This window comes from Thunnus albacares, chromosome 9 (assembly GCF_914725855.1).
Source record: "Thunnus albacares chromosome 9, fThuAlb1.1, whole genome shotgun sequence".
Classification (NCBI taxonomy): domain Eukaryota; kingdom Metazoa; phylum Chordata; class Actinopteri; order Scombriformes; family Scombridae; genus Thunnus; species Thunnus albacares.
In genome coordinates, this window is record NC_058114.1 from 21,656,010 (window position 1) to 21,681,652 (window position 25,643).

General features: G+C 39.8%; 2 protein-coding genes and 1 pseudogene across 6 annotated transcripts; 2 read left to right on the forward strand and 1 right to left on the reverse strand.

Annotated features, from left to right (window-relative positions):
- The first annotated feature begins 638 nt into the window (after positions 1-638).
- Positions 639-13,741, forward strand: si:ch211-221n20.8 (neurogenic locus notch homolog protein 1). 5 transcript variants are annotated; one of them, XM_044362711.1, is made up of 23 exons: positions 639-727; positions 1,265-1,390; positions 2,238-2,304; positions 2,392-2,565; positions 3,067-3,186; positions 3,339-3,479; positions 3,983-4,108; positions 4,388-4,420; positions 4,916-5,038; positions 5,238-5,360; positions 5,550-5,672; positions 6,970-7,092; positions 7,412-7,534; positions 7,914-8,039; positions 9,155-9,283; positions 9,450-9,542; positions 9,809-9,904; positions 10,675-10,770; positions 11,059-11,154; positions 11,568-11,669; positions 11,803-11,908; positions 12,644-12,760; positions 13,136-13,741. In XM_044362711.1, exons 2-23 carry the CDS (start codon positions 1,274-1,276, stop codon positions 13,212-13,214), a joined length of 2,433 nt encoding a protein of 810 aa, XP_044218646.1. In that variant the 5' UTR covers positions 639-727; positions 1,265-1,273; the 3' UTR covers positions 13,215-13,741. The 5 variants fall into 5 exon arrangements, with proteins under 5 accessions (XP_044218646.1, XP_044218644.1, XP_044218645.1 ...); XM_044362709.1 differs by having other exon boundaries at positions 646-727; positions 1,223-1,390; XM_044362710.1 differs by having other exon boundaries at positions 646-727; positions 1,234-1,390.
- An 826-nt stretch (positions 13,742-14,567) lies between these two features.
- On the reverse strand, positions 14,568-19,320 carry LOC122989104 (annotated as a pseudogene).
- Positions 19,321-22,001: 2,681 nt separating this feature from the next.
- On the forward strand, positions 22,002-24,879 carry LOC122989130 (cytochrome b-c1 complex subunit 6, mitochondrial). Its single transcript, XM_044361811.1, has 4 exons — positions 22,002-22,154; positions 22,467-22,502; positions 23,160-23,321; positions 24,627-24,879. Exons 1-4 carry the CDS (start codon positions 22,110-22,112, stop codon positions 24,657-24,659), a joined length of 276 nt encoding a protein of 91 aa, XP_044217746.1. The 5' UTR covers positions 22,002-22,109; the 3' UTR covers positions 24,660-24,879.
- Positions 24,880-25,643: the final 764 nt, after the last annotated feature.

The following is a 25,643-nucleotide window of genomic DNA, read 5'->3' on the forward strand; positions in this document are numbered from 1 at the left end:
AGAAGGTATTCATTAGGGTTTGTAAAAGTGCATAAAATGAGCCCTGTGGCTGATACAGCTCAATCCTCCAAAGACATGAGGCTCTGAGTTCAAAACACCTACACTTTAACTCAAACTTTTCTCCAATCACATAGCAAAGTGCTACCCTCAGTTAGGTTTATTAGGACAAATAGCTAAATGAACCCTAAAACAAAATGTAGCTATTTCTAAACCCAAATAGCAGCATTGCTATGGTTGTCATGGTGAGTGAAAATATTGCCAAACTTCCCAAAGTTACTGACCTCAAAGAGGAGTCACCTGCTGCCACCATGTGGTGTCTGTAGCTGACCAAGTTATTTTCTTTAATATGAGAGATACATGCTTTACAAACTTCTTAGTTTTAAATCTTTCTTCTCATGAACTCTCTTGTGAAGTCACTTTGACCTCCAGGCCGACCGAGCCATTACTCTGACTGGTTTATGACCTCCATGTCAGGGTTCAAAGCAGGGGCATCTTCCAGCAGCCTGCAGACATGGTAGCCGTTCCTCTTCTGCGGCTGGTTTGGGATTTGAGGAATGGGAAGTGCAGAGTTCCTGGACAGGATGTGGAGTCACTACTGTGGTGTACAGCCCCCCTACACTGACACAGACCTGGCTGCACGAGTCCGCATCTGGAGAAGAGAGGAAAGCGCGTTTTGGCATCTGGAAATCTAGTGATCCAAACCGGTTTTTAAGTAGCATTTCTCCGGGTAAGTTGGCCGAAACGAGTTTGTTACACTTTTACAGAGCGTGTGTGTGTCGCATTAATACTCAGAAAACACTCGTAAGTAAATGTCTTTATGGGTTGTTTCTTCCCGCAAAAGTTTTCCATAAACATCGCCTGGGAGTCTTAACTTTTCACAGATTACTTTAACACCACATCACACAAAATTCCACTAACTATTTATTAAAAAAAAAAATCATGGCTGTACTGCAGCTGCCACAGCTGCAGTAAGTTTTCTTTTGTTCTGTGCAGACAGCCCAGGGGGTTGATGTTAACTTAATAACAGGGTGCCCTTACCCCTGTGTTGTTTTGCATGCCAAGACATGTTACTGTATGGCTGCTGTGACTGCTGCACACAAATCACATGATCTCACTATAAATTAATTCACCTTTACAGTAATTGTCACATGCTCTCAATAAGTCATTTTAATCATTATTAAACTCTCTGACCTGTTTCTTCTTTGGCTTGCTGATGGTCCAGATAACACACAGCAGGCTACACCTCCTCCTCTTGCAACCACAGATTCAGGTGATGACTCACCTCTGGACTCTCCTGTCAGCCCTGCTGCTGGTTTTGTCGGTGGCCCAACCTGAGGAAGATGAAAATGAAGTCCTGAAAAACACAGAGCTGGAGTTCACTAAGACACAGGCGAGTGACTGAGGAAACCCTCAATTCAAGCAAGATATTCTGGTGTTCAGCATAGGATTAGTTTTTCTATGGAAGCCGAGAACGGAAACGCTTGCAATATTTTTTTTTATTGCCGTTATCTCAAGATCATGAGTTAATTATTTTGTTTTCTCGAGAAAACAAGCTTTGTTATCCCGTTATCATGAGAAAACAAAAAGTTGTTTCCTCTTATTACTTATAATGTTTATCAGAGATCAGGAGTGTCATACCAGCATGCATAGATGGCATCTTGACAACTGTAGCAACTGATTTAAACTTAAAATGTCAGATCAAGGAGCACCCATTATTATTAAAAGCACCTTTATTTATGACATCTGTGTCACAGCAAAATGGCAGGTTGATTAACTCCTGGTCATTATATGATGGGATATTTCATTTACAGTAGAAGTACCACACGATACCTTCCAAACATTGTCATGTTATTAGACTTAATGAGAGGAAGGAAAGTTGGGTGGAGAGAGAGAATAAGAACCAACATACAGATTTGAACAAATGTTCTTAGGAGCCACCTGAAGGCCTCTTGTGCTTGATCTAAATAGTTGAGCTATCTTTGTAAGGGAGACATGGAGAGGAGAAGACAGATCAAATGAGAATGAGCTCCACCCGTGATAAATCTCATGATAAATTATCTTGTTATCTCGAGAAACCTGCCTTTTGTTTTCTTGAGATAACGAGATAAATTAACTCATGATCTAGAGATAACAGCATTAAAAAAATAATTGTGAGCACGGCTGTTCTTGGCTTCCGTAGTTTCCATATAAGAAATGCTTTTTAATTAAAATCAGTTAGCTGGTGTCTCCTGTTTTAGGACCTCGTGATTGAGAATGCCATCGGAAATCTCAGTGAACCCACACCAAGCCACACACCCACCACATGTGAGTTTTTTGGCTTTGTCTGCATTCTCTTTTGGCTTGCCCTTCAGCTTTTCCTGAAATGTCCCTTTTTTTCTTTCACTTTGGCAGCTCCCTTGACTTCTACAGTTTCCCTGGGTTCCACTCTTGCTCCCGAGTGTCCAGGAAACCAGGTGAAGCTGGAGAGCAGCGCAGGTTGTGGCTGTCCATCCAGCATGTTGAAGGATGGAGACAACTGTACCTGCCCTGTTGGCTTCACTCTGGAGGGAGCAGCAGGGTGTAAAGGTGAGAAGGGGAAGAATTATTGCTAGGAAAGTGCTGTGTGTAGCATCAATAAATCATTACTATATCAATGGGGGAAATAAGTGTACGAGAGACAACTGAAGAATGATGGGCAGACTCAAAACTGCATTTTGTACAATTTACACCCTGTTTTTTTTTACAGGAATTCAACAAGAATATGTTGAGACAGCTGTTCAACCAGTAGCTAAAACATTCACATTTTCTCCCAATGAGACAATGAGTAAAAGGCCAACAGAGAAATGATACTCCAACATGTTTATCCCCTACAGGAAAGCAAAACATTTTGAGTCAGGCTGTTTATAGGAAATGTGGTCTTAATCTTGAGAAAAGCGGCACCATCTACTTTGTTTAAAACAACTATGCATTTAATTTTACAATACTAAACTACAATGATCACCCTGACATCAGCACCTGTTTCATATGTTTATCTGCATACAATGATCTCTATTAGATGCAGTGTATTTTCTTCTCCCTGCTCAACAGATGTTGACGAGTGTGACGGAGAGGGGCCATGTGGTCTCCATGCCAGCTGCATTAATACCCCCGGCTCTTACTCATGTAGCTGTCTCCGTGGTTACCTGATGGGTGCTGGAGGGTGCCAGGGTTCGTCAGCATATGTGTGTGTCTTGTGTGTGAGAGAGAGAGCGTGTTTGTGTGTGACAGCATGTTGGAAAGAGAGCTTCAGAAATAATTATCTGTACCATTCAGCCTATGTAGTATAGTCATAGCGCATGTGTGCCTTATGGGTTTTACAGATATAGACGAGTGTGCTCTGGCTGCAGTGACGGGCCTGCAGGCCTGCCAGGGTGATGCTGAATGCAAAAACAGCCCTGGCTCCTTCAGCTGCTTGTGCCCTCTGGGATATGTAATGGCTCTTAATGGACAGACCTGTATAGGTGAGGCTGACGTCTGATGTGCACAGCTGTGAATGTGGGTGTTCAACGTAAAATGTATATTGTGAAGCATTTTATCCAACATGTATATCCAGACCACCTTCATTGAGGTAGCAGTGAGGCGTAAAATGTCTTTCCCAAGGACTCTTTGACAGGATGTATGGGTAAATTTATGTTGTGGGATCAAACCTGTGAAATTTACAGTTTCAGGTTGGTCTCACAAACAGCATATGACAATATTCTACTCTTGAAAGAAACGGAAAATATATTCACAGAACTGTAAGCAGACCTAAAAACAAACACAAGCTCCAAATAGCCATCATGTGCTAAGCTACATTTTGGAAAAAACAAGTTGAGACTCTACCACATAAACTTGTATTACTTGGAAAAGTCTGAAGGCTGGTAAATAAAACCACTGTAACATGGCAATACTATACAATGCATACAATGTTGATAAAGAAGAGCTTCCTACTGTATTTATAGTCTTTGCTTTCATCCTTCTTTAGATGTGGATGAGTGTAGCTTCGAGGAACAGTGTCGCCGTGAGCTGGGAAATGTGTGTGTGAACACTCCTGGCAGCTTTGTGTGCCAGTGCCAGCTGGGCTTCAGAGCAGAGGCCCCTGCTTGTGTCGGTAAGTTTGATGTCCAGGTTTGATCCACTGTTTTGTGGCTTTTTCATATTTCATTGGAGTTGCCCCAGACCTAAAGAGTTGTGCTGACAGGAAGGAACGCTTATGCTTTAATCCGCTGCTTTGCTGCTTACCTGTTTTATTACACTTTTTGATTGTTTCCAAAAACTCACCTTTCCTTTAATGACCAAGTTCCTCTATAATCTTAATCACAATCCTCTTTGTCGTCTTTCTTTTGGACTTTTTTCCCTGTGACTTTTCTGTCACTCTGCTCCTGCGTAGGTCCTGTGTGTCCAGACTACACCGTGTGTCAAGGTATGCTGTGCTTACTCTGCTTAACTCATGCTGCTTGCTTTTTAAGGTTGTCAAGGTAACAGACCAATCCTTAGCCAAGTTTTGAGTGTTTGGGAAAGGCTATCTGTACGGGAGTTTCTTGAAATGTATCATCATTTTTAATTGAACTGCTATTTCCACAATTATCATTTCAAAACTTCTATGGGAAAGTAGTGTAAGTTACAAGTTGAAGTTAAAGGTAAATGGGAAGATCTAGGAGAGAAAAAGAGTGTTATATTAATACAGAATTTTCATTTAGTGTTGCAAGGACAACATTTAAACCAGTTAGGTATTAGATTGGACTTTGGCGACATGAAAATAAGTAGAAACTGCTCTGTTGCAGTGAAATTATGGGGCTGCATTGCACAGAAGACAGTTGCTTTTTAACCAGCAATAAAATAGTTTATTGCGAGTCATTTCATAGCGGTAAGTGAATGAGGAAGTCGTAAACTGTATCACTCTCTTTCTCTGTCCCAGATGTGGATGAATGTACAGAGAGTCCTGCGGTGTGTGATGGTCAGGGTGTGTGTGAGAACACGCTTGGGAGCTACAAGTGTGTTTGTCGGCCAGGTTACCGGGGAAACGGCACACACTGCGAAGGTAAGCAATTAGTGCTGACGTCCCTCCATAGAGAACTCTGTTTCCTGTTGGCAGGGTTGGCCTCTTTGCGTGCGTGTGTTTTAATGCTTACTGTTATGCCTTCCATTAAAATGATCCCAAGTGGCACAATAACGTTCATTGAATAGAAATGAACTTAGTTCTGGATCCAGTATTTAAAAAACAATCTCTCTCTTTCCAGATGAGAACGAGTGTGCATCAGGTGGTCACGGTTGTGACACCAACGCTCGGTGTGGCAACATTATTGGCTCGTATTTCTGCCAGTGCTACCAGGGCTTCAATGGAGATGGACACTCTTGTTTTGGTGGGTAAGCAGTGTGTGTGTGTATGTTTGTGTATTTTGCACACGTGTGCGCCATCAGTGGTTCTCAGTGAGTGCTAAGTGTCTGTCAGTGACACTTGTGTCGTACAAACAATGCTTGCATGTGCTAGCAGCATTCGGGTACACAGCACTCACCAGACACCAGTCCTTCAGGATTCTCCTTGTTTGCAGACATCGATGAGTGTGCTTTGAACAACGGCCACTGTGAACACAACTGCACCAACGAGCCAGGAGGGTACAACTGCCAGTGTGCCTCTGGCTACCAGCTGAACCATGATGGACACAACTGCACAGGTAAAACCAGCTTTGGAACCCTTCGGTGATCCATTACCTCCAACAGCAAACATTAGTTTATCCCAGATAATTGCTTCAGACTGACGGGGGTAAAACTTACTAAGTTATTAAAGCAGCTATAATCAATATTTTTTATATCAAACATGGATCACATGACAATTGTGATTTAAACGTTGTTCGTAGTGATAAACCCACAGAGAATTATCGCCTGACTCTGTTGTCTACCCTCAGCTCTACAGAGATTTTTTGTGACTGCCAGCTCATTGTTATGGTTTTGCGAGCTGTAACTTGACTGTTTTGTTTCACTCTCGCCACTCTCATAGCATCATTTCCAGCAAAAAAGCTCTAAAAACTCACTGCATGCTACCTGCCCAGCACTAAACAACAGACAGACAAAGCTAGTGATTAGCTTGTGTACATACTGGAGCAGCTACTGTTTTCTATTATATGTCAGTGTTGTGTCAACAGTGTGTTTCTGCTGCCCCCACATGGCCAAATAATCTGTTAGTGCAGGTTTAAAGCTGCTATATGTAGCATTTTATGTGATTCAAGCATTTTTCACATTTTTTCAGTCACATGAGTTCTGGTTAGCATAAAAATAAGGCATGCATTTCTGTGTCTTTTTTGACCTTACCACCAGGGGGATCTAAACTTTACACATAGTCATTTTATCAAAGTAAGCAAGTAACTGGTGGATAACGTTTTGCAGTTTGCACTGTGATTGATAAAGCTTTGAAGATTATTCATCTAATTCTGTCACCAGCTACAAGAGCTTACTAAAGATTAGCCAAGACATGGTTAGAGTATTAAACTGTAAATGGCACTTCCTTTAACATACTTGATAGATACCTGATAGATGACATATAACAAGTCAGTGTGGTAACATGTTTAAAATGTTACTATACCGTACAGTGGAGACAAACACTTAATAACAAATCACTTTTGCAGCCTGTCAATGAATTCATAGACTATATTTCTGTTTGCAAGATGAGCTGTGATCCACAATAACATGCCCAAAGTTTGAGGTCAGTACCAAGTTGTTCTTCAGCTGGCCAACAGAGGGCATCAAAGGGATTGTCTCTCCTTGGACCTGTGCATCAACATCAGTTTTGGTCCTTTGACCCAAACAAGCCTCCTCTTATCAACTTGTCCTCTTTTGCAAACTCCTCTCGACTGGCCATCCAAGCTTGTTGAGACAAACTCTAAATTGATTTGCGAAAAAAGTGTCTGACCAAAGTCTGAATGAGCTGTGTTGTGCCATGACAAAAGAGTTAATTAAATGTCTCTCATCCCCCAGATGTGGATGAGTGTTTGGCACTGAACGGGAGCTGTGAGCACATTTGTGCCAACACTCAGGGATCCTTCCAGTGCTCCTGCAGGCCCGGTTACCAGCTGCACATTGATGGCCACACCTGTGTAGGTCAGTTACTCACTGACACTCATTCACTTCTTGCTGCTGTTTACCTACTCATTTTCAGTCATTTAATCACACTGAGCGTCAGTGACTTACAAGCATGCACCAGATGCAAAAACTACCATGAATACCATGTTATTTCACTTCTCATTTTGTATGTGTGTGCATCTGCATCTTTTCTGCCCATACATAAGTAGATGTCCTGAGGGCACAGGATTAGTGAGGTGGGAAAGCCAAACTCAGTCAGGAATCTGTTACACAGAGAGATAAGTGCATTCGAAAAGGAGTTTACCTTGTATCTCTGTATATGTGCGTGTTCACTCAGACATCGATGAATGTAAACTCCAGAATGGCGGCTGCTCCCACACTTGCACCAATTCTCCAGGAGGACATGATTGCCACTGCCCACCTCCTCTGCTGCTAGACACAGACAACATCACCTGCAGCAGTACGTTCCCCATAACACCATTACAATGTTGCCTGCATGTTATTTTGTTTTCTACTCAGAAATTATTAAAAATGTGAACTGTAAGATCAAATGAATTTTACCTGATTAAGGTCTGAGTCTTTTTGATGCTATGCACCTCAATAAAACCTTCTTATGAGGGGAACTTTGTCAAATTTGAAAACTTCACAAGTAACAAGCCAAAAAATGTTTTTTTCCTTAAACTTGTTACCTAATTTTTGTCTCTTAGATGCCATAGAATATAGTCTGTAATTGTCAATGGTTTTTACTACTTTTCAGTTTAGTTGCCTAAAATGTTGTTATAATCTGTTAATATTCAATATTAAAATCTTTGTCTGTCATTTCTTTTTCACCTGAACAGATGTTTCATCCTGTAAGCTGAGAAATGGTGGTTGTGAGCACATATGCACTGTGAGGGCTGAAGGCCAGGTCCAGTGTAGCTGTCGAGCAGGCTGGAAGCTGAGTGAGGACCTGAGGAGCTGCGTGGGTGAGACTCAATTTCACTCCTTGCCCTGCCCGCACCTTTGTTAATGAAGGGCTCACTGTGGGCCTCAATTGAATATATTTCATCTTGTGCAGCTGCAAAATTTTGACCTGGAAAATTCTGTTTTTTCTTCATACATTTCTCAGTGATTTTGTGATGTACCACCATTATTTTTTCGTTTTGTTTTTTTGGAACAACTAACATAATTTGATACAAGGTCGTATCTGTGCAGCAAAGTGTTAAAAAAAATTCTTCTTAATGACCATTAAACAATAGAGACCGGAGCTGAAGTATCAAATTTAACAGAATTTATTTTCTTGTACAAGAAGGAGCGTTTCACAATGCAACACGCAGGATTAGGTTACAAAGAAAAAGGCTCTCAGAGGAGCGCCTACAACAGGGTTTTATACATCTTAAGTGGGCATTACAGACAAAATACAGACTTATAGATAACGTCATGTCTGTTTTCAATTCTCCTGTCTAGGAGCCATCTTGCCCAAATGACCCCCAGATGACATGTCTCACCCTTTCTCCAACAAATTTTAATTTCTACATCTTCCTCTTTTCAAATATAATGCTGAACTTCCTTTAACCTTAGCTGATAAGTCTGCTAATGTTGCAGAGTTGCAGTACAAGACAGGAACAATTCATCATGATCTAGATAAAATAGTAACACTCATACATAGTGTAATCATAATTTTTATAACACAAAGTTTGATAAGCTTTTTAAAATTTTGATTACATACAATGTTCAACTAAATCAACATCAAGTTCCTTCAGACTTCACCATCTGCTGAAACAACCTTTCAAAGATTCTCCAACTATCATTTTGTAAATGTAAATGTATTGCTCCAGTCTTTCACAAAAAAAAGAGCTGGAAAGGTTTGAATGGCTGCAATCAACTTCTCATCCATTGTTCACTTCTCTGGCTTCTCATAAAAAGAAATCACATCAGTAGGAAAATAAAGACGTTTTTCTTGGATGATAAGCTTGTTTCAGGTCCACATGCAGCCAAGTTTCCCTGGTCAGTCAGCCCAATAGGAAATGAACAGACTGTCATTGTTTTGCAGTGTGGAAGTGTCGGTCTGTCTAACTGTCCCTCTGTCTTTTGTCATAAGATGTGGACGAATGCGGGGACTTCACTAACGGAGGCTGTGAGCATCTCTGTGTGAACCATCCTGGTGGGTTTAACTGTTCCTGCAGGGAAGGGTATGAAGTTCGAACTGATGACCTCACCAAGTGCCGGCGTGAGTCAAACATCGTACTTCCACTGCAATACAATGATCATGATGAATCTTTTAGACAGCAGTATTAGTAAGAAGAGCTGTTGGATGACACTTTCTCACTTTGACACTTTTTTTCCCACTTTGTTTGGTTTTAAAAATACGTTTATTCACTTCTCTGCTTTTCCAGCTGTGTGTGAGCCTCCCTGTCAGAACTACGGAGTATGTGTGGCCCCAAACAGCTGTGACTGTCCTCCAGGCTACCCTGGTCTGGGCTGCTCAGGTACAAACTTGCACTGTTGACATCAAATATATTATTTAGTATCATGGAACTGTCCCACTAGTAGTCTGTTAGTGCCAATGCATTTGTGAGTGTGATCTCATTAACAAGAAATACTCTATTTATTTACTTTGTGTAACCATTGTTCTGTTAAAAAGCACACAGCAAGTGAGAGAATCATTGCTGCTTTATTAAATAGTATGCTTTACTTATGGGAGAATTATCATCATGATGTATGGATGTACTGGATGAAATCCATGTTGTTTCAGCCATGTGTTCGCCACCCTGTGCCCATGGGGGAACCTGCATGCGCTGGAACAAGTGTTTGTGTCCTCCAGGCTGGACTGGAGCCGGCTGCCACACAGGTACTCTGCATTTGACATGAATGTTAATGAAGGCCTGGCCCACTTCTGAACAAGCAAACACTGTAGAGACGGTGTCTATAAACACAGGGGCATAGATGTTTTATTAAGTAAACAAATCAGACTGTGCTAAAAACTTTCTCTGACATATCAAAATGCACACATGTTTTCATACTATGTTTGTTTAACCACCAGGAGGTTGACATTGTTCATAGCAAGATTTTTTTGAAAACTGAGGGATGAATTGCAATGACATTTGGTACAGACATTTATGACCCCCTCAGGATGAATCCTGACGTTTCCTCTAGCGCCACCATGGGATTGACATTTTTGGTTTTGGTTTTTGGTAATGAAACATCCCCACGGCTATCAGATGGATTGGTATGAGATGTGTTACAGATATCCATGCTCCCCAGATGATGAACACTAAAGATTTTGACTCTTTAACGTTTCCTCTAGTGTTACCATTAAAATTAATCTCCAATTCCAATACTTTGATTTATGACCAAATACTTGCAAAACATATGACATTCCATCAGTTTCAGCTGTACTTGTGTTTACTGCTAATTAGCAAATGATAGCACATCTAACTGCTAAACATCAGTATGTTAATATTGTCATTGTGAGCATGCTCAACACACCACTTTGCCTAAGTACAACCTCACAGAACTGCTACAATGGCTGTCGACTCTTAGTCTTATTTATCTTTTACCATTTTCATCCCTATTTTTCCTGACTTTTTCTTCATGTCTCTTTCCCTGCATCTCTCTCAGCGGTTTGTGAGTTGCCCTGTGCCAATGGTGGTCGCTGTGTGGGGCCTGATACCTGCCAATGTCCCTCTGACTACACCGGGCATCAGTGCCTCTTGCGTGAGTAACAAAACCACCAACACATCTGGCATCAGTTACACCAGGTACTTCTGGGGGGTAGCTAGATGCCTTTTATATCTCCCTGCCTGCATGCTTGTTACCAGCAGTGTCTGTTAAAATATGCAGTCTTTGATATAACGGCTGATGGAAAAACAACAGGATAATTTAAAAATTGTGAATGTGATTACTGTGTTTCCTCAAAGTTTCATTTTCCTACGTTGATTTAGCTTTTTCTGTGTGTGTGTGTGTGTGTGTGTGTGTGTGTGTGTGTGTGTGCATGTTTTGTAGCCCTGTGCACGCCTGCCTGTCAAAACGGGGGAAGATGTGTGGATGTCAATAAGTGCACCTGTGCTGGTGGATGGCAAGGAGCTCGTTGCCAGATAGGTGAGATTACACATTCTGTCTGTATCTTATCATTGTTTTATATTTGAAATACTACTACCCAGCATGCCTTTTACACACAGGACCTGAGTTCAACCCATGTTTTAAGATAATAAACCTAAGAAAACAACAACAACAATATCAATAACATATCAACATAAAAATCATTGTTTCCCTACTGCTGATATTTTTTTTTGCTGCACAGCGTAACACAAAACATAATAAATTAAAAAGATCTCATAATTTCTAATAGCTTTTACTCTGATGAGGTGCATGAATATGTTATTGGCTTGTGGATGGAGAGTTCAAAACAATAACGGATCCAATTCAAATAAACAACCAACCAATTTCCCTACTGAAATAACAGCAATAAGTTTGTGAATTTCTACCATAAACATAGTGTATGTGTCCCTCAGAGCCTGTTCAGTGTCAGAAGCCGTGTAAGAACAGCGGAGTGTGTGTGGGCCTCAACAGGTGCCGCTGTGCCAAAGGTTTCACTGGAAGTCTCTGTGAAACAGGTTAGTGAGTGTGTGTGTGTGTGTGTGTGTGTGTGTGTGTGTGTGTAATGATGTGTGCATGTATGTGTGTGTGTGAAAGACCTTTATTGGCTTCACTTTGCATTAAGACTCTTGCTGTCTGCTGTGTCTGCAGCGGTGACCACCCCCTGTGTGCCACCCTGCCAGCACGGAGCCACCTGCAGTCCCCACAACACCTGCACCTGTCCAGAGGGCACTGCAGGCCTGCGCTGTGAGAGACTGTAAGCATGAATAACACCAACAGATACACCACGAACATGCTCATAAATTACACCAGCTTTTCTGTGATCCGCAGTCAGTCTCCTCCTCTTTGCTGCTCTGCTTTTTCACTCAGGGTATTTAAAAATCCATAATGTAAACTTTCATCATGCGGCATACATGATTAAACAAGTGCAACAACATCAACAAGTCACATGAAAAAGGGCCTGTACTTTCCTGATGGACGCTGTAGTGCCATCCTGAAAAAGTAGCCTCAATATTTCTACTGCACTGAACTGCGTCAACTGTACTGCTATGCATCACACCCACTGACAAGTCATGAAGCTCACTAAAATACATGGGAACACATCCATTGTTTCATACATAGATAGTGTCAATCTGAAAGCCCTCTTAGTCAAACCAATAATTACAGTTAATGGCAGCATACAAGTAAGAGTGTGATGTTCTTCCACTTTGCTATTATTAAAGCTAAAGTCAAGTTTTAACAATAGTGGCAAATAACTTGTTGATAATACCAGAGAACCTACCTACATAAATGTCAAGAAAATGTCTCACAAGGCTTTCTGTTTTTGTCTAGAGAATGAAATGTGGTCACTGTAGAGCAGTTAAAAATGTGAGAAGGTTTGGTTAAAGACAATAAAAAAGAGAGGCTTTGCTCTGCAGATACATATTTGTCATGTGATTAAAATACTGTCCCTTTATTCTCATGGATGTGTGATTGATTGTGTGTGTCCCAGGACGTGCCCTGTGGTCACCACGGTGGTCAGTATGGCTCGAGCAGTGAGGAAGGCGTTTAAAGAGAGTTACGTTGACCGCTGTGGACCGCTGGGAGTTCAGCTTTGCACGAAATACAGGTTTTCTGTTTCCCTATTACAGCCTCCATTTTGAAGTAGTGTATAAACTTGTTATCTGGTTGGAGCAGCAGATGGGTGAACTTTATATGTCATACGACTGTTTTAGAGTGTCATAAAGTTATAAACTGACTTTGTAAGATCTTTCCTGTCATCTACACTCTTCTTTATGCATTTACTTTAATAGATATCAATTAGAAATGTCAGCAAAGTATTTGTAAGTTCATGATAAATCATTATGGCATAAGCAAATATTAGATGTGTGTTACATTAGGATTTATGTACCATAATTTAACACGTGAAAAAGTCAAGTTAAATCACTGTATAATTATAATGCAATATGACAAAGCTGTGTCTGCTCTATTGTTGTGTTTTCAGGATAAACCAGGCACGTGTGTACCTGCAGGCCTACAGGGTGGGCTACAAAATCCAGTGTCCAGAGAGGAAGGGCAGATGAGGAAACTTCAGTAAAAACCCACAGCCACACTCACTAGACAACATTTAGGGCTACATGACAACATAGAAATGAGATGAGATCATCTGTAAACTATAAAATTAAATGTAACTGTGTCAAGGTGTTGTGGCTTCTCTGAGTTTCACCCATATAGAAAGCCCCTGTGTTGAAATGAAAAGGGGACAGGATCTGAATCATAAAGGCTGTTTATTTGATCTAATTACCTTTAAAATCAGTTTTGTACACAAATATATATTGTTTCCATTTCATGTGAAATATCCCTCAAGAGTAAAATGTACAATGGATTTTTTATTTGTACTGTTTGTATATGGCAGCTGAAAGTTATCAAATGTTTTTTTTTTACAAAGTGATGTCAATATTGTGAACATTGTGTGAACTCCTGTTAATCTTTGTCTTTTATTTTTGAGTATAGACAGTGAGAAAAAAAATGCCTCGATGTCAGTGTAAGGTCTTACTTAAAGATTTCACTTCAAAGAGTATTCCTAATTAAAAAAAACACACTCGCTGTACATGTTTTTGAGGTTGATGTCTGTGTGAATGACAAAGCTTACAAAGCAACTCACAATAGCAGTACTTTTCTTTATTACTTTAAATTGACATTGACAGGACTGCAGAGCATGAATGTACAGTATTATATCTTATTCTTATTGCTGTGCAGCACTGGTATCTGCCCTTTTATCAAACAGACAGAAGTCCTCGACCTTACTTACATTGCAGTCCAGTAAAACACATTGTACTAACATTTGTCAGGTGGCAGAAACATGACACTATATAAATGTTAGTATTGCTCCATGTGTGCTGGATGTATATTGTAAATAGGCATTTGTATTGCTAAATCGTGAGCCAGAATAACTTCAATTCCCCCTCCACGCCTTTTGTTCCTTCAGTTGGATGTTTGAACTTCACTGTGTAGAATGATGAATGTGCAGAGGTTGACACTAAAAGGCTGTTTTCACATTCATCTGCTGTGGAAGGAAAGTTTCTCTGTGCTCACCAAAATCTGAGTTTAGGCGTGCATACTTATGATCATGATTTGTGACATCACAACCAGTTTGGAGCCAGTCGTGGTCCAGTATTCAACTTGCACAAGTGTGATGTGGAAACTGGAAGCTTCCAGCGCACATACACTGAGAATGGACCTTACAGTGAAGTAGGAAACAGTTTGTATCTAACTAAAACTTTTTAAAGGAATAACATTTGCATATTCATAGATACTAAAATGTTTAATCAGGGAGGAGTAGATGTCATTTTAGGGATTTTAATGAGATAATTGAACATTTTTTTTGTGGAAAAACCATATTACACACAAATAATTATTCAAAGTAGAGTATTTTATATATGTCTTAAAATGTGTGGAGGGAATCTTTAATAAGGTAATACGATGTTAGTGGCCAAACTGGCCAAACAGCTTGAAGATTAGCACTCTGGGTCATGACTAAAACCATTACCCTTTACTGCTTTTAATATAGCAGAAGAACTTCATGGTGATAATACATTATGAATTAAACTGAATACTCTGGTATACAACAAGAATTTAAAAAATACATATACGAAATACAAAAACATGTAAGAGTTTGAGTTAGAGGACCACACTTCATGTATGGTGGCACAGATTTTATAATGGGTGAAAGAGTAATACCAAAGCAGGGCATGGGGCAAGCACAGTGCTGCATGAAAGAGGTGAAGAAGAGGAAAAGCTCCACCCTGGCCAGGTTCTCCCCGAGACACAGCCGCTTACCTGAGACAAGAAAACAAACTGAAACTTTCTGTGGCTCACAGTTTTGTTAGGCCCTGCTAGTGCCTATTAGTAGGATAAAATAACCATCAACATTCCCAGCTCATAGTCTTTTTAACTTTTCTTACCTTAAGAGGAAAACAGATTACTATCACTGCAAATCCAAAACAAAATGTACCAGCCTGGCCTGAATATATTCATGAGCCTTCCATAAAAAATGCTGAATGTGTGAATTCTTCCAGTCAGTAATTAGTGTTATGGTAATACAGTGGCTCAGTGACTTGCACTCATCTCAAGAAGGACTTAGTTATGATCCCTGGCCTCTTTCAAGTCTGAGTTCTCTCTTTGAGTTTCCTCTGGGCCTGTCTGTGTATGCTGGGACAGGACCTAAGCTCCAGAATAAACAGATACTAGTTAAATAAATGATTGTGTTTCTCACCAGCAGAGAAAGGGATGAAAGCAGCTTCACAAACTTTACCTCCTTGTTCAGAAAGTTAAAGGTGAAAGGTTTTTAAAGGTGAAGGGCGTTTCCCACTCATTCTTGTCAAACAGCACCAAGGTCAAACTGGGAATTACCATTATACCCTGGTGATTGGATCATAATAAAAATTCATAAATATTGTATGAGAAAACTGCATGTCATTTATTGCACTATGCACACTATCACACTATCAGAAATTACCTTTGGCACAGCCTCCCAGCTGTACATCCCTGTTGGTAACATGAGGCAAGCTGAGAGGAACTATGTTGCCCATCCTCTGAATCTCGTGGATGGCAGCATCAGTGTGGGGCAGGTTGTGTGGTGGAAAACTGCCTTTCCATGATCAAACAAATATGCCAGTGAGAGTTCAAAGATAACATTTACGTCAATAAGAGACAGTTCCCAAGGGAATTTGGAAGGTGATGATCAGTAATGTCACATTTTGATTTTCTGTGTGCAATGAGTGAAGGCAGCTAGGCCATGTGTATTGTGAGAAATGTGAAAGGTCAAGCAAGGTGGACTTCAGAAAATAAGCTCCACATTAGGAGTGGTTATGAGAGGTATATAATTTAATGTTTTATGATTTTGCATTAGGTTCTTTATCCCGGGATCAAGGCCTCGGTTTGCTTTGTATTGCTCTTTATGCAGAGTAAACCTATTCACATTGAACTCTACCAGCTTCAAGTGTATTTCTTTGAGTCTTTCTCTAATAAGTTTTGAGTTTAATACTAAGTTGTTGGTGACCTGAAGATTAATTGGCCCATTTGAGGATTTTCCCACAACAGTTGGCACAGTCCTCGATGTGGATGGCTGTCTGGATTGTCCAAACACTCTGTCGATTTCAGCCTGGACTTTTTCTGTGCAACAGAAGGGAAACAATGAAGGCAAACGTTGAAACAGTAGTTCATCAATAGGCTGCAACAGTACATCTGTAAGGTTTATGGGGAAATGCAGTTTTGCAGCATTACTACCACATCAGTAAAGACTGATTTGTGTCCCTGTTGATTTGCAACAAGTCATAAGAGGATAGACAGTATCTTAGTTAGACATTTAGTAGATGTGAAGGACAGTGGTGATTGCACAATATTCGTCAGCATGGAGTAAAAGGAATGATGAAACAAAGTCGATGAGAGTGGACCAGAAACAATGGTGTTAATTTTTACATCTACAAATTTAACAGCAACAAATTTGCTTTGGCATCACCAGTGTGCACATTATTACCCATGTGCTTCATTGGCCTGGTCAGTGCTCTTACCCTGGACCTCAGGGTACTTTGTCATGTAGAGGAAAACCCAGTGCAGGGTGGTGGATGTGGTCTCAGAGCCAGCCACAAATAGATCCAAGACTCACGTAACCAGGTTTTACTCATCAAAAGTACTGTCAGCCAGCCACTTATTCTGAGAATACATGCAAATACATGTAGTGTTAAAGCATGCTGCAGAACAATTCAAAGTAGGTGATAGTCTTTCATGTTGGCAACTTTGAATTCAACATTAATTGTGGAGTAAAAACCTAGAAATCTGTACTGAAGAGCTTTTGAAACCTTGAAAACATTTAAAAACTTTGCTGTGTTAGATTAAAAGTAGCTGTACGCCGCTAGAGATAAGGGCTTCAAAGATAGTGCTGCAAGGCAGAGGCCATGATACGTTTAGTCTTTGCACTTCTCACACACATACCAACCAGGAGTGGTGCCACACAGTGAAATGTCATGACAGTACAACACACTGACAGTGGTTAGTTCTGACCTATTCCTCAAAACAAGCAGATATATGAAAATGTGATGATGTTTAACATTGAGCATCATCATAAGCAACACCGAGTTACATCTATTGTCAATCACCATCTGAATTTCATTCAAGTAGAGGTTGATGTAGCCTTTTTGGTCTGCTCTTTAAGCTTTACTTGTATGACGTCCTTCACATCCTTGCAGATGTGCTGGAATGAGTTGTAAAGCTGCAGAGACATCAACTTATTGATAAGATATTTCTGACAGCAGGATGAGTCTTTGTATGACAGCGTACTGAAATAATCAGCTCTTGTGCATCTTTCCATCTTGAGCTGTTTGTTTACTATCTATTGCATAGTTGTACCTTGATTTCATTAACAGTTTTAAAATGCAGTACCTGTGCCCAAACAGAGTCTTCTATGTGGAAAGCTTTGTCAAACACCTTCATCAGTTTCATGAACTTCTCATCACCATACTTGCAGCAATGACCAAAAACCAGGGAGCAGATGTTGGAGACAGCTTTGTTGATGACTAAGTGTGGCTTGAATGACTTACCTTCACAATTATGCCGAAAATTAAGTTTCAATTGTGTTAATTTCTTAATGTGTCACTGTGGATTTGCCGTGTACCTTTATAGCCAATGATGTCTTTTGCACAATATGCAAATTCATCCAAGATGATGATTTCTTGCCAAATCCAAAATATCTGAGGGTTGAAAGTGCAAAACACCTCTGCTACTCTCATGCATTTCCACTACTGGAAACTACACCTGATGGGAAAGTTGAGCAAGTTAGGTATGTAGGTAAAATGATGGAAATTAAGGAAAATTCTTTTACACATTAAATATGAAACATTGACAATCCGTGTTATAAAAATGGTGTTGTTTAATTTACCTTTACTACTGACACACTTTTATATTTTCAAAGGAAAAGAGGGAAAATGGGATGAAGACAGTGAGTAGAGAATAATGTCACTAACCATCTGAGATATAACAGGAAGATTCAGTTGACCTCTTGCATTTTTGACATTGGTTGATCTACGTGTGTTAGACTCTCATGGGTCCTGTTGTGGTCCACTGTAAATATGCTGCCCACAACAGGAAAAGCCCAGGGTCCCCGAGGGAAGCTGACCAGCCGACAGATCTAAATATAATCTGCAGTGAGGATGAAAACTGTTGTAAAGAGCAGCAGACACTTGGCATTCCAGTAAACATAGGATCCAATTACAGATAAGACTGATGTTGTGTTGCCAACAGCCAATAACCTGTTTATATACCTCACTTGTTTATATATGTTGTTATTTTTTCTGTTTTTTATTAAGCTGATGATGGCTTCTGGCTGAAACATGTCTGTTAAAAATAAAAGAATAGATCCATGAATGCTGGTGTTTTGTTTGTGTTTTGTTTGTTTAATATAAGAGCCAATAACACCACCTTTCTCTCCCCAGTGAGGTTGAAGCTTGATGTAGTTGGCTCTTGGCAATACAACAAAGGCCAACCGGTTTTACTTAAACCTCTTGATACATGGAAAAAAGGATATGAACTAGTCAAAGAACCTAAAATAATTATATATAACTTACTTAGTGGTATAATTAAATATAATAAATTTAATTATACTGTTAAGTTGTAATATAATATAGCATAATAAAATGGTGTGAATAAAGTAAAGTGTAATCACGGACATGGCTTGTAGGACTTTTTAAGTGATTGATTTTTATGGCCATTCATTCTGGCTCATATGATCAAACCAAGAAATGCTTTGGTAGCCACCAACATGTCTTCATTCCTCTCTGTCTGTGTATTTAAGACACTATCATAAGTTCTATTTGAGCACTGTCATGCTCAAGAAAATACTTTTTCATCTCCTTCTTTGAGTTGTACTTTTTTTCACTTTACTGGAACCAAACATTACACCTATAGGAGATTGTTGAATATCTCATTCCACAACCTTTTAAAATGCTGCTATGACAGCCTTCACTCTACTGTGAAGACTTTCCATAAGATTTTTGAACATGGCCGCAGGAATTCTCTCCAACTTAGCCACAAAACCATGAGGTAGTGAGCTGATAGCAAATGGTAAAAGGTAAATGGCTGGTTATATAGCGCTTTTATCCAAAGTGCTTTACAATCTGCTGCTCACTCACCCATTTACACACCAATGATGGCAAGCTACTACACAGGGTGCTCGTGCAACCATCACGGTGAGACAGGAGGAGTCAGACATCAAACCACTGAATGACCCGCTTTACCTCCTGAGCCACAGCTGCCCAACAAAGAAATGTTTTGTGATATTTTCATGAAGTTTGCTTGGTGCCAGGCTGGATATGAAGGTGACCTTTAAGTAAAAATGGCATGCGTTTAGACCACTTGACCATCAGGAGAGCACTGATGTTGGACAATGAGGGCTGGCTCTCAGTCAGCATTAAAAATCATGCCAAAGGTGTGAGGGGTGAGTTCAGGGCTCTGTGCAGGCCAGTCAAGTTCTTCCACAACACACTAAGGGGCAAAAATCTTTATGGACCTGGCTTTGTGCGCAGGGGCATTGTCATGTTAAATCAGGAAAGGGCCTTCCCCAAATTGTTGCCACAAAATTGGAAGAATACTATTGTCAAATTATATTACAGTGCCAATAAGTTTTCTGCGTTACACGTTACCTTAATTAGCGTGCCAAGCTCAAACCACGCCAAAAGTGAGCTTATATTGATTTTGGTGTCCACATACTTCTGGCCATATAGTGCATCTTCAATTTCTTAGTTCTTTCCACCTGTGTAGTACCATTTTTCAGCACATGATGGTAGTATAGAGTTTCATAACTTTGGCCAAGGAAACACACAGACCACAGTTTTGTCTGCCAGACAATTCTGACTTCAAAATAAAACACTCTTATAGGCAAAATATCTACTGTAACAACTTTGTGGGCGAAAAACTGCTACTTTACTGAGTGAGTGAAAGTGCGAATATTAGGGTGCTTATATCAGAGAGATCTGAATCCACACTCTACTCTGTAGCTTTAGTTTTGCCTCTGGTATTTGTTCAAATTGACTTTTTAAAAGCTCATCTCCAAACATGTATTAATACATATAAAAAGTCTGCTTGGAACAATAATGTGTGTCTGATATTTTTTTCCACAAAAAAAGTATAATTACCACGTTAAAATCCTCATTAGAAATTCCAGAATATAAGAAAATGCCAATTTTGTTAATTTTAAAAGTTTGACTGCTGTACACAAGAATCCATTCTCAATGTTTGTGCACTGGAGGCTTCAGGTTTCCACATCACACTTGTTAAAGTTGAATATTTGACCACGGTTGGCTTCCCAAACTAGTTGTGATGTCACAAATCATGCTTGTATGGGCCCACCCCTTAAAATCTGATTTTTTCAAATGAGTACAGAGAAACTTTCCAATTTCAGCAGATGAATGTGAAAACAGCCTTCTAGTGTCAAACTCTACACTTACATCATTCTGCACAGTGAAGCTCAAACATCCAGTTGTAGGAACAAAGAAAAACACATTTTTGAAAGGAGGGGGACTTTAAGATAATATATCTTGACTGCTACATCCCATCAATAATTGAGGACTGGCCTCTAAAGAATTGATGATGAAGGCAGACTTCTTGGACCTCCACCTCTGCAGTTGACAGGAAATCACATGACCTAGCAGTGGAAGTTGGTCTGTTTCTTGTCGTGTTTTTTTCCCTGAAGTAGCACACGGATTTAAAAAAATATATATATGGAAAGTTTATTCATTAAAAATATATTTTAATGTCAATTGACTATCTTAAAGGCTTCATGCAATATTTTAAATTGAGAAGTTTGCAATTAGTACAGATTTTTAAAATGGGCCAATGTAAAGTTAATTCAATAAGTGACATCTGCACTGGCTCCTTCAACAAGCTGCAGGACAAGACGTGTGTTCATGTTTGTAAGTTACCATCAAGTTTCGATGATGTGGACACAGGTTGTTGTTTCATTCACTACCATGCTTATAAGAGGAAGGTATGATGCCTCATATTGCAACTTAATTTAACAACTGAGCATTGAATATTTTATATATTTTAAGATTTTATTTAAACATTGGACATCTCGAATGTTGTTTTCATTTAAGGCCATGGCCAAAAGTTCTTTGCTTTAAGTGTTATACTGAATATATGGAAAACAAAGTTTTATTTGTCTCCCCTTTTTAAAATTTATTTATTTATTTATTTTTGCTGATCCGAAAAATGATCCGAGACTCAAATCCGTGATACGATCAGAACCGTGAGTTTTGTGATCCGTTGCACCCCTACTTATTAGTAATATCAAAATTATTTTGTGTAAGATTATAGATATTCTATGTTTTTGACAGTTGAGGGAATTTTACGAGTGACTTGCTGTGTGTGTGTGTGTGTGTGTGTGTGTGTGTGTGTGTGTGTGTGTGTGTGAGAGAGAGAGAGAGAGAGAGAGAGATCAAACCTCAACATAGCTGTGGACTATCATACAATCATTGAATATGTCACTTTATGACTCAAGTGTCTTACGAAAGGTCATTGTGACCGACACGTTGACATGTTTAATAAGTCAACAAAGAGATAAGTGAGTGTAGGAATTGACTTTTTTTCCCTTTGGAACTGGATCATCGGGGGAGTTGATTCCTTGCACCACAGGAGAGATTAAGCAAGTGGTGTGCCTGTTGCCTTCTACTCTTGGTCAAATTGATCCAAGCGACTGAAACCTACAAGGTACTGTTGTGGAAAAGACTTAGACGTTTGAGCCCATTCGCTACTTCAATGTTGGTGGATGGGAGATTTGTTCTGAAAGCCTAATGACCGGAAACCGCGTGGTGCGCTTTCGCGGACTTGTCAGCGATTTGCTGCTCGCGAGCCTCGCGTCATCTGCTGCGTCCTCCAACAGTCGAGATTTGACAGCCGGGTCACCTTAGGACAAGGACATCAAAATCATGGTTTTCGAGGAGAAAATGATCATGAATGGAGAGCCTGAGGAAGTTAGTATCTTTTTTTATACGTAGGACAACTAACCTATGATAGTAATGTTTGGTAATTTTAGCTAGCAAGCTAACACAACGCGGCTAACCTAGCTTAGCACTTAGCATTAGCCAACGTCAATGTTCACATAACAGTAATCGTCGAGAGAGACATTGCAGCTAAATCACAGTGACATAGCAATTTTATCGTCCGTAATACTGGCTTTCTAATTGTTGAATGTGTTGTTTATATTAAAAAAACGATAGTTGGCTAGCAGCAGTCTGATAGCTGGAAGTGAATGATGTAATTGATTTGGTTGTCTTGTATTTTAGGAGGAAGAAGAGGAGGAGGAGGAAGAAGACATGGTGGTATGTTCATGGAAGACTCACTTCATGCACAAAATGTGTTAATTACCCCCTGTATCATTTATCATAAGCTTGACCACCTTTTTATTGTAGTTGTTATCGTAGTAGTAAAAGAAGATTTTGAACTTGGCAGTAGGAACTAGAATTGGCAAACTAAAAGTCGTTGTTAAGAGCCAAGAAGGACAAGATATGGACGATATTTAGACCTCCTGTCACCGGACGAGTGGGTCGTTTCAGGTCTTATCCATTGCCACCCCTCCCCTCTGGAACTATATCTATAAATACAAGTGAGACCTTTGCTCCCCAATCCTCAAAACTTACCACTGTAAACTTCTTTTTCACTGAAGATTTTCAAACCCTACACAGATTTTAGGGAAACCTTGAGGGAAAAGAAGGTTGCAGGTTTCTGTCTATTTGTGTGTCTTTGTTATCCCCTTAAAAATCCCCATGTACACTCACACACAGAGCACATCAGCTACAACTTCAATTTGTAATTTTGGAGGCTGATGTTTGTGTTGAATGTAATTGTATTGCAGTATTTCCATTATTTAGTTTATCCTGGTTGATAGAGTGTAGCCCTGATCGTCTACTGAACAAGTGTCTTTTAGTGAAGGACATTTAATATGCTATATATTCTGAATGTTGCATAATCTGCTTCAGGATCCTCTTGAAACGATGAGACAGAAGTGTGCAGAGACAGAGCACTGCATCCACACTCAGGCGCGTCTGGAGGAATGTGAGACCAGAGTTGGCTCTCGATCTTCAACGGAGGAGGATTGTACCGAGGAGCTCTTTGACTTCCTCCATGCTCGGGACCACTGTGTAAGTGTGACATCCACCAATTGACAATTGGGCCAAACAGTAACATTTAAAAAAAAATCAAAAAGCCAAGATGATTGACTAGTTATTGTATTAATGACATATACTTGTGTGACAGCTTGACAAGCATACCCTTACTAGCACAGACATCAGTAAGCTACATTAACAGTGGCCCTGGTTCATGCTAGCTAATTTGGAGCACCTTTAGTGTTAGTCACCTAAGCTTTCTATTACTTTAATGTGTCATTCTCTAATGACATAATTCATATTGTTTTCTTGAGGTGACATCAGCTAGTAAATTAGCGGTTATTAGAATTTTTCACAGCCCTCCCATTACCGTAGAAAAAGGTCGTGAGCTTTGACACAGTATTTACCTTTCAAAGCAACAGTTTTGCTGATGATTCAGCTTACTTGACCACAACCAAAGTCACAGGAAAACTGAATACAGGATGTACTTCTCAATCTGCAACAGAGCTATAGACTCATATGAACACCGATCAGATTTATGGTTTAGATTTTATTGACCAAAATGACACTAATGAAAGCAGTAACACCACTTGTACTCTGACAATCTGCTTGATCATGGTCTCAAATATAAACAACCAGCATTATCAAGAGTTGCCCAGCAGATGTAGCCATTTTGACTGTATTAAATGAGCCATTTTCAACATTGGCTTCATCTTGATTCAGTGTTTCAGAAAGCTTTGTGTCCCTGCATCACTACTCAGCACTACACCTCAAGACTGACATTAATCTTTATTGTAATGCTGGAATAAATTAAGATAAAAATAAGGGGAAAAAGACCTTCACAAACTTGAACTTTATCCAATATCTGCAAGTGAGGCTTCAGCTCTCACAGCTGACCTTAAATCCAAGAAGTAAACTGGCTACCACGTGCACCACCAATAAGCATATTTTCCTCTAATGGCCAAAAACAGATTAACTTGATGTGTTGCTGAAATACAAGCTACTTCATGAATTTCCACATCCTTTGATTTGACAAAAGATTCCAACACTACACACACTTCTGTGGTATTATGTAAGATTGCAAAAAAGGTGCATGAAAATAACTTTTGTTTTGCATGTCTTACAGTTATGAACAGTCCAGTAAGCATTAGCCTTTAGCAGGGGCACATCAGTTTGAATTGTACAGAAAAAAATGTGAAGAAATTGCTTATAGCCTGCATGTTACAAACAGTAACTTCAGTAATATTGAAAGTTCTGTATTTGTCTGAAACAATGACTTTGGACAGTGTGTATATACTGTAGTTTGTGTACATTAATGAATTTCCTCTTTTCCTTTTCTAGGTGGCACATAAACTGTTTCATTCTGTCAAATGAAATCCTGCCTGATTGCTGCACCACTGGCTGATTCTTCATTCAGTTCATTCTTCAAATATTGTATTATGAGGAGAATATGGTTTTAAATACATCCATATGTGGATCTGCTGTATGTTGTAACTTTAAGTGTACACTATATCTGCTCATGTGAAAAAACTTAAGTATTTAAAAAGGTAATCTGAGTTGACATTTCATTAAAGTGGATGGCTTGAAAACCTTACTGTGGGTCACAAATTTATTGGCTGAATGACTAGAAATACAATAAAAAAAAAGATTGTAATTTTTAAGGTTGACTGGATCCGCAGATATTCAGGGCACAGCCTCAAAACGCTGCGACATACAGACAAGATTATGGTCAATAGTTGTCCTGTCAGTTTGTGTATAACTTTTCTGCTGGAGCTGATAGTATCAGTGTTTCGAGGCTGTGTTGTTTGCGTGTACGGTGGCTCTGAGTGGTCAAACAACTCTGTAAAGGCTTTTGACGGATGCAAAAAAACATAGACTGTATAAAAACATGGATGTAGTTACCGTGACGTCACCCGTTGGTTTCTGAGGAGCGGTTTTGAAGCTCAAAGTGAGACGCTCCGGCCGTCGCCATCTTGGCAGTGCGTGACGCTGCCTAACTCCCAGCCAATCAAAAATGGGCAAAGAGGCAGGCCGAATGGCTGAAACAAGCCACCTAGTGGCTGGCGGACCTGTCACTCAAAGCAGCCATGTCCTTCATTATGCATAATTTTACGGCTTAATAAAATTTAAACGGGTGAGTTATATAAAAAAAAATCACCCTGTACAGTTGTCATGAGAGAGGAAATTAGCCGTAGAGACCAAAACCGTTTTTTGTACCAGGCTGTAAACATGTTTATTTCTGCTGTAAAGTTGGACATTTTAACATGAGGGTCTATGGGGAATGACTCGCTTTTGGAGCCAGCCTTAAGTGGCCATTCAAGGAACTGCAGTTTTTGGCACTTCCGCATTGGCTTCATT

What these genes read in the sequence shown, in the direction of transcription:
- si:ch211-221n20.8 (XM_044362707.1), top strand. Translation starts at nt 1,214, where the DNA reads ATGGTCCAGATAACACACAGCAGGCTACACCTCCTCCTCTTGCAACCA. An exon ending in AGAGGCCCCTGCTTGTGTCG is followed by an intron (nt 4,109 to 4,387) that starts GTAAGTTTGATG and finishes GCTCCTGCGTAG; the next exon opens with GTCCTGTGTGTCCAGACTAC. An exon ending in TGATGGCCACACCTGTGTAG is followed by an intron (nt 7,093 to 7,411) that starts GTCAGTTACTCA and finishes GTGTTCACTCAG; the next exon opens with ACATCGATGAATGTAAACTC.
- LOC122989130 (XM_044361811.1), top strand. Translation starts at nt 22,110, where the DNA reads ATGGTTTTCGAGGAGAAAATGATCATGAATGGAGAGCCTGAGGAA. An exon ending in AGGAGGAAGAAGACATGGTG is followed by an intron (nt 22,503 to 23,159) that starts GTATGTTCATGG and finishes AATCTGCTTCAG; the next exon opens with GATCCTCTTGAAACGATGAG. An exon ending in TCCATGCTCGGGACCACTGT is followed by an intron (nt 23,322 to 24,626) that starts GTAAGTGTGACA and finishes TTCCTTTTCTAG; the next exon opens with GTGGCACATAAACTGTTTCA.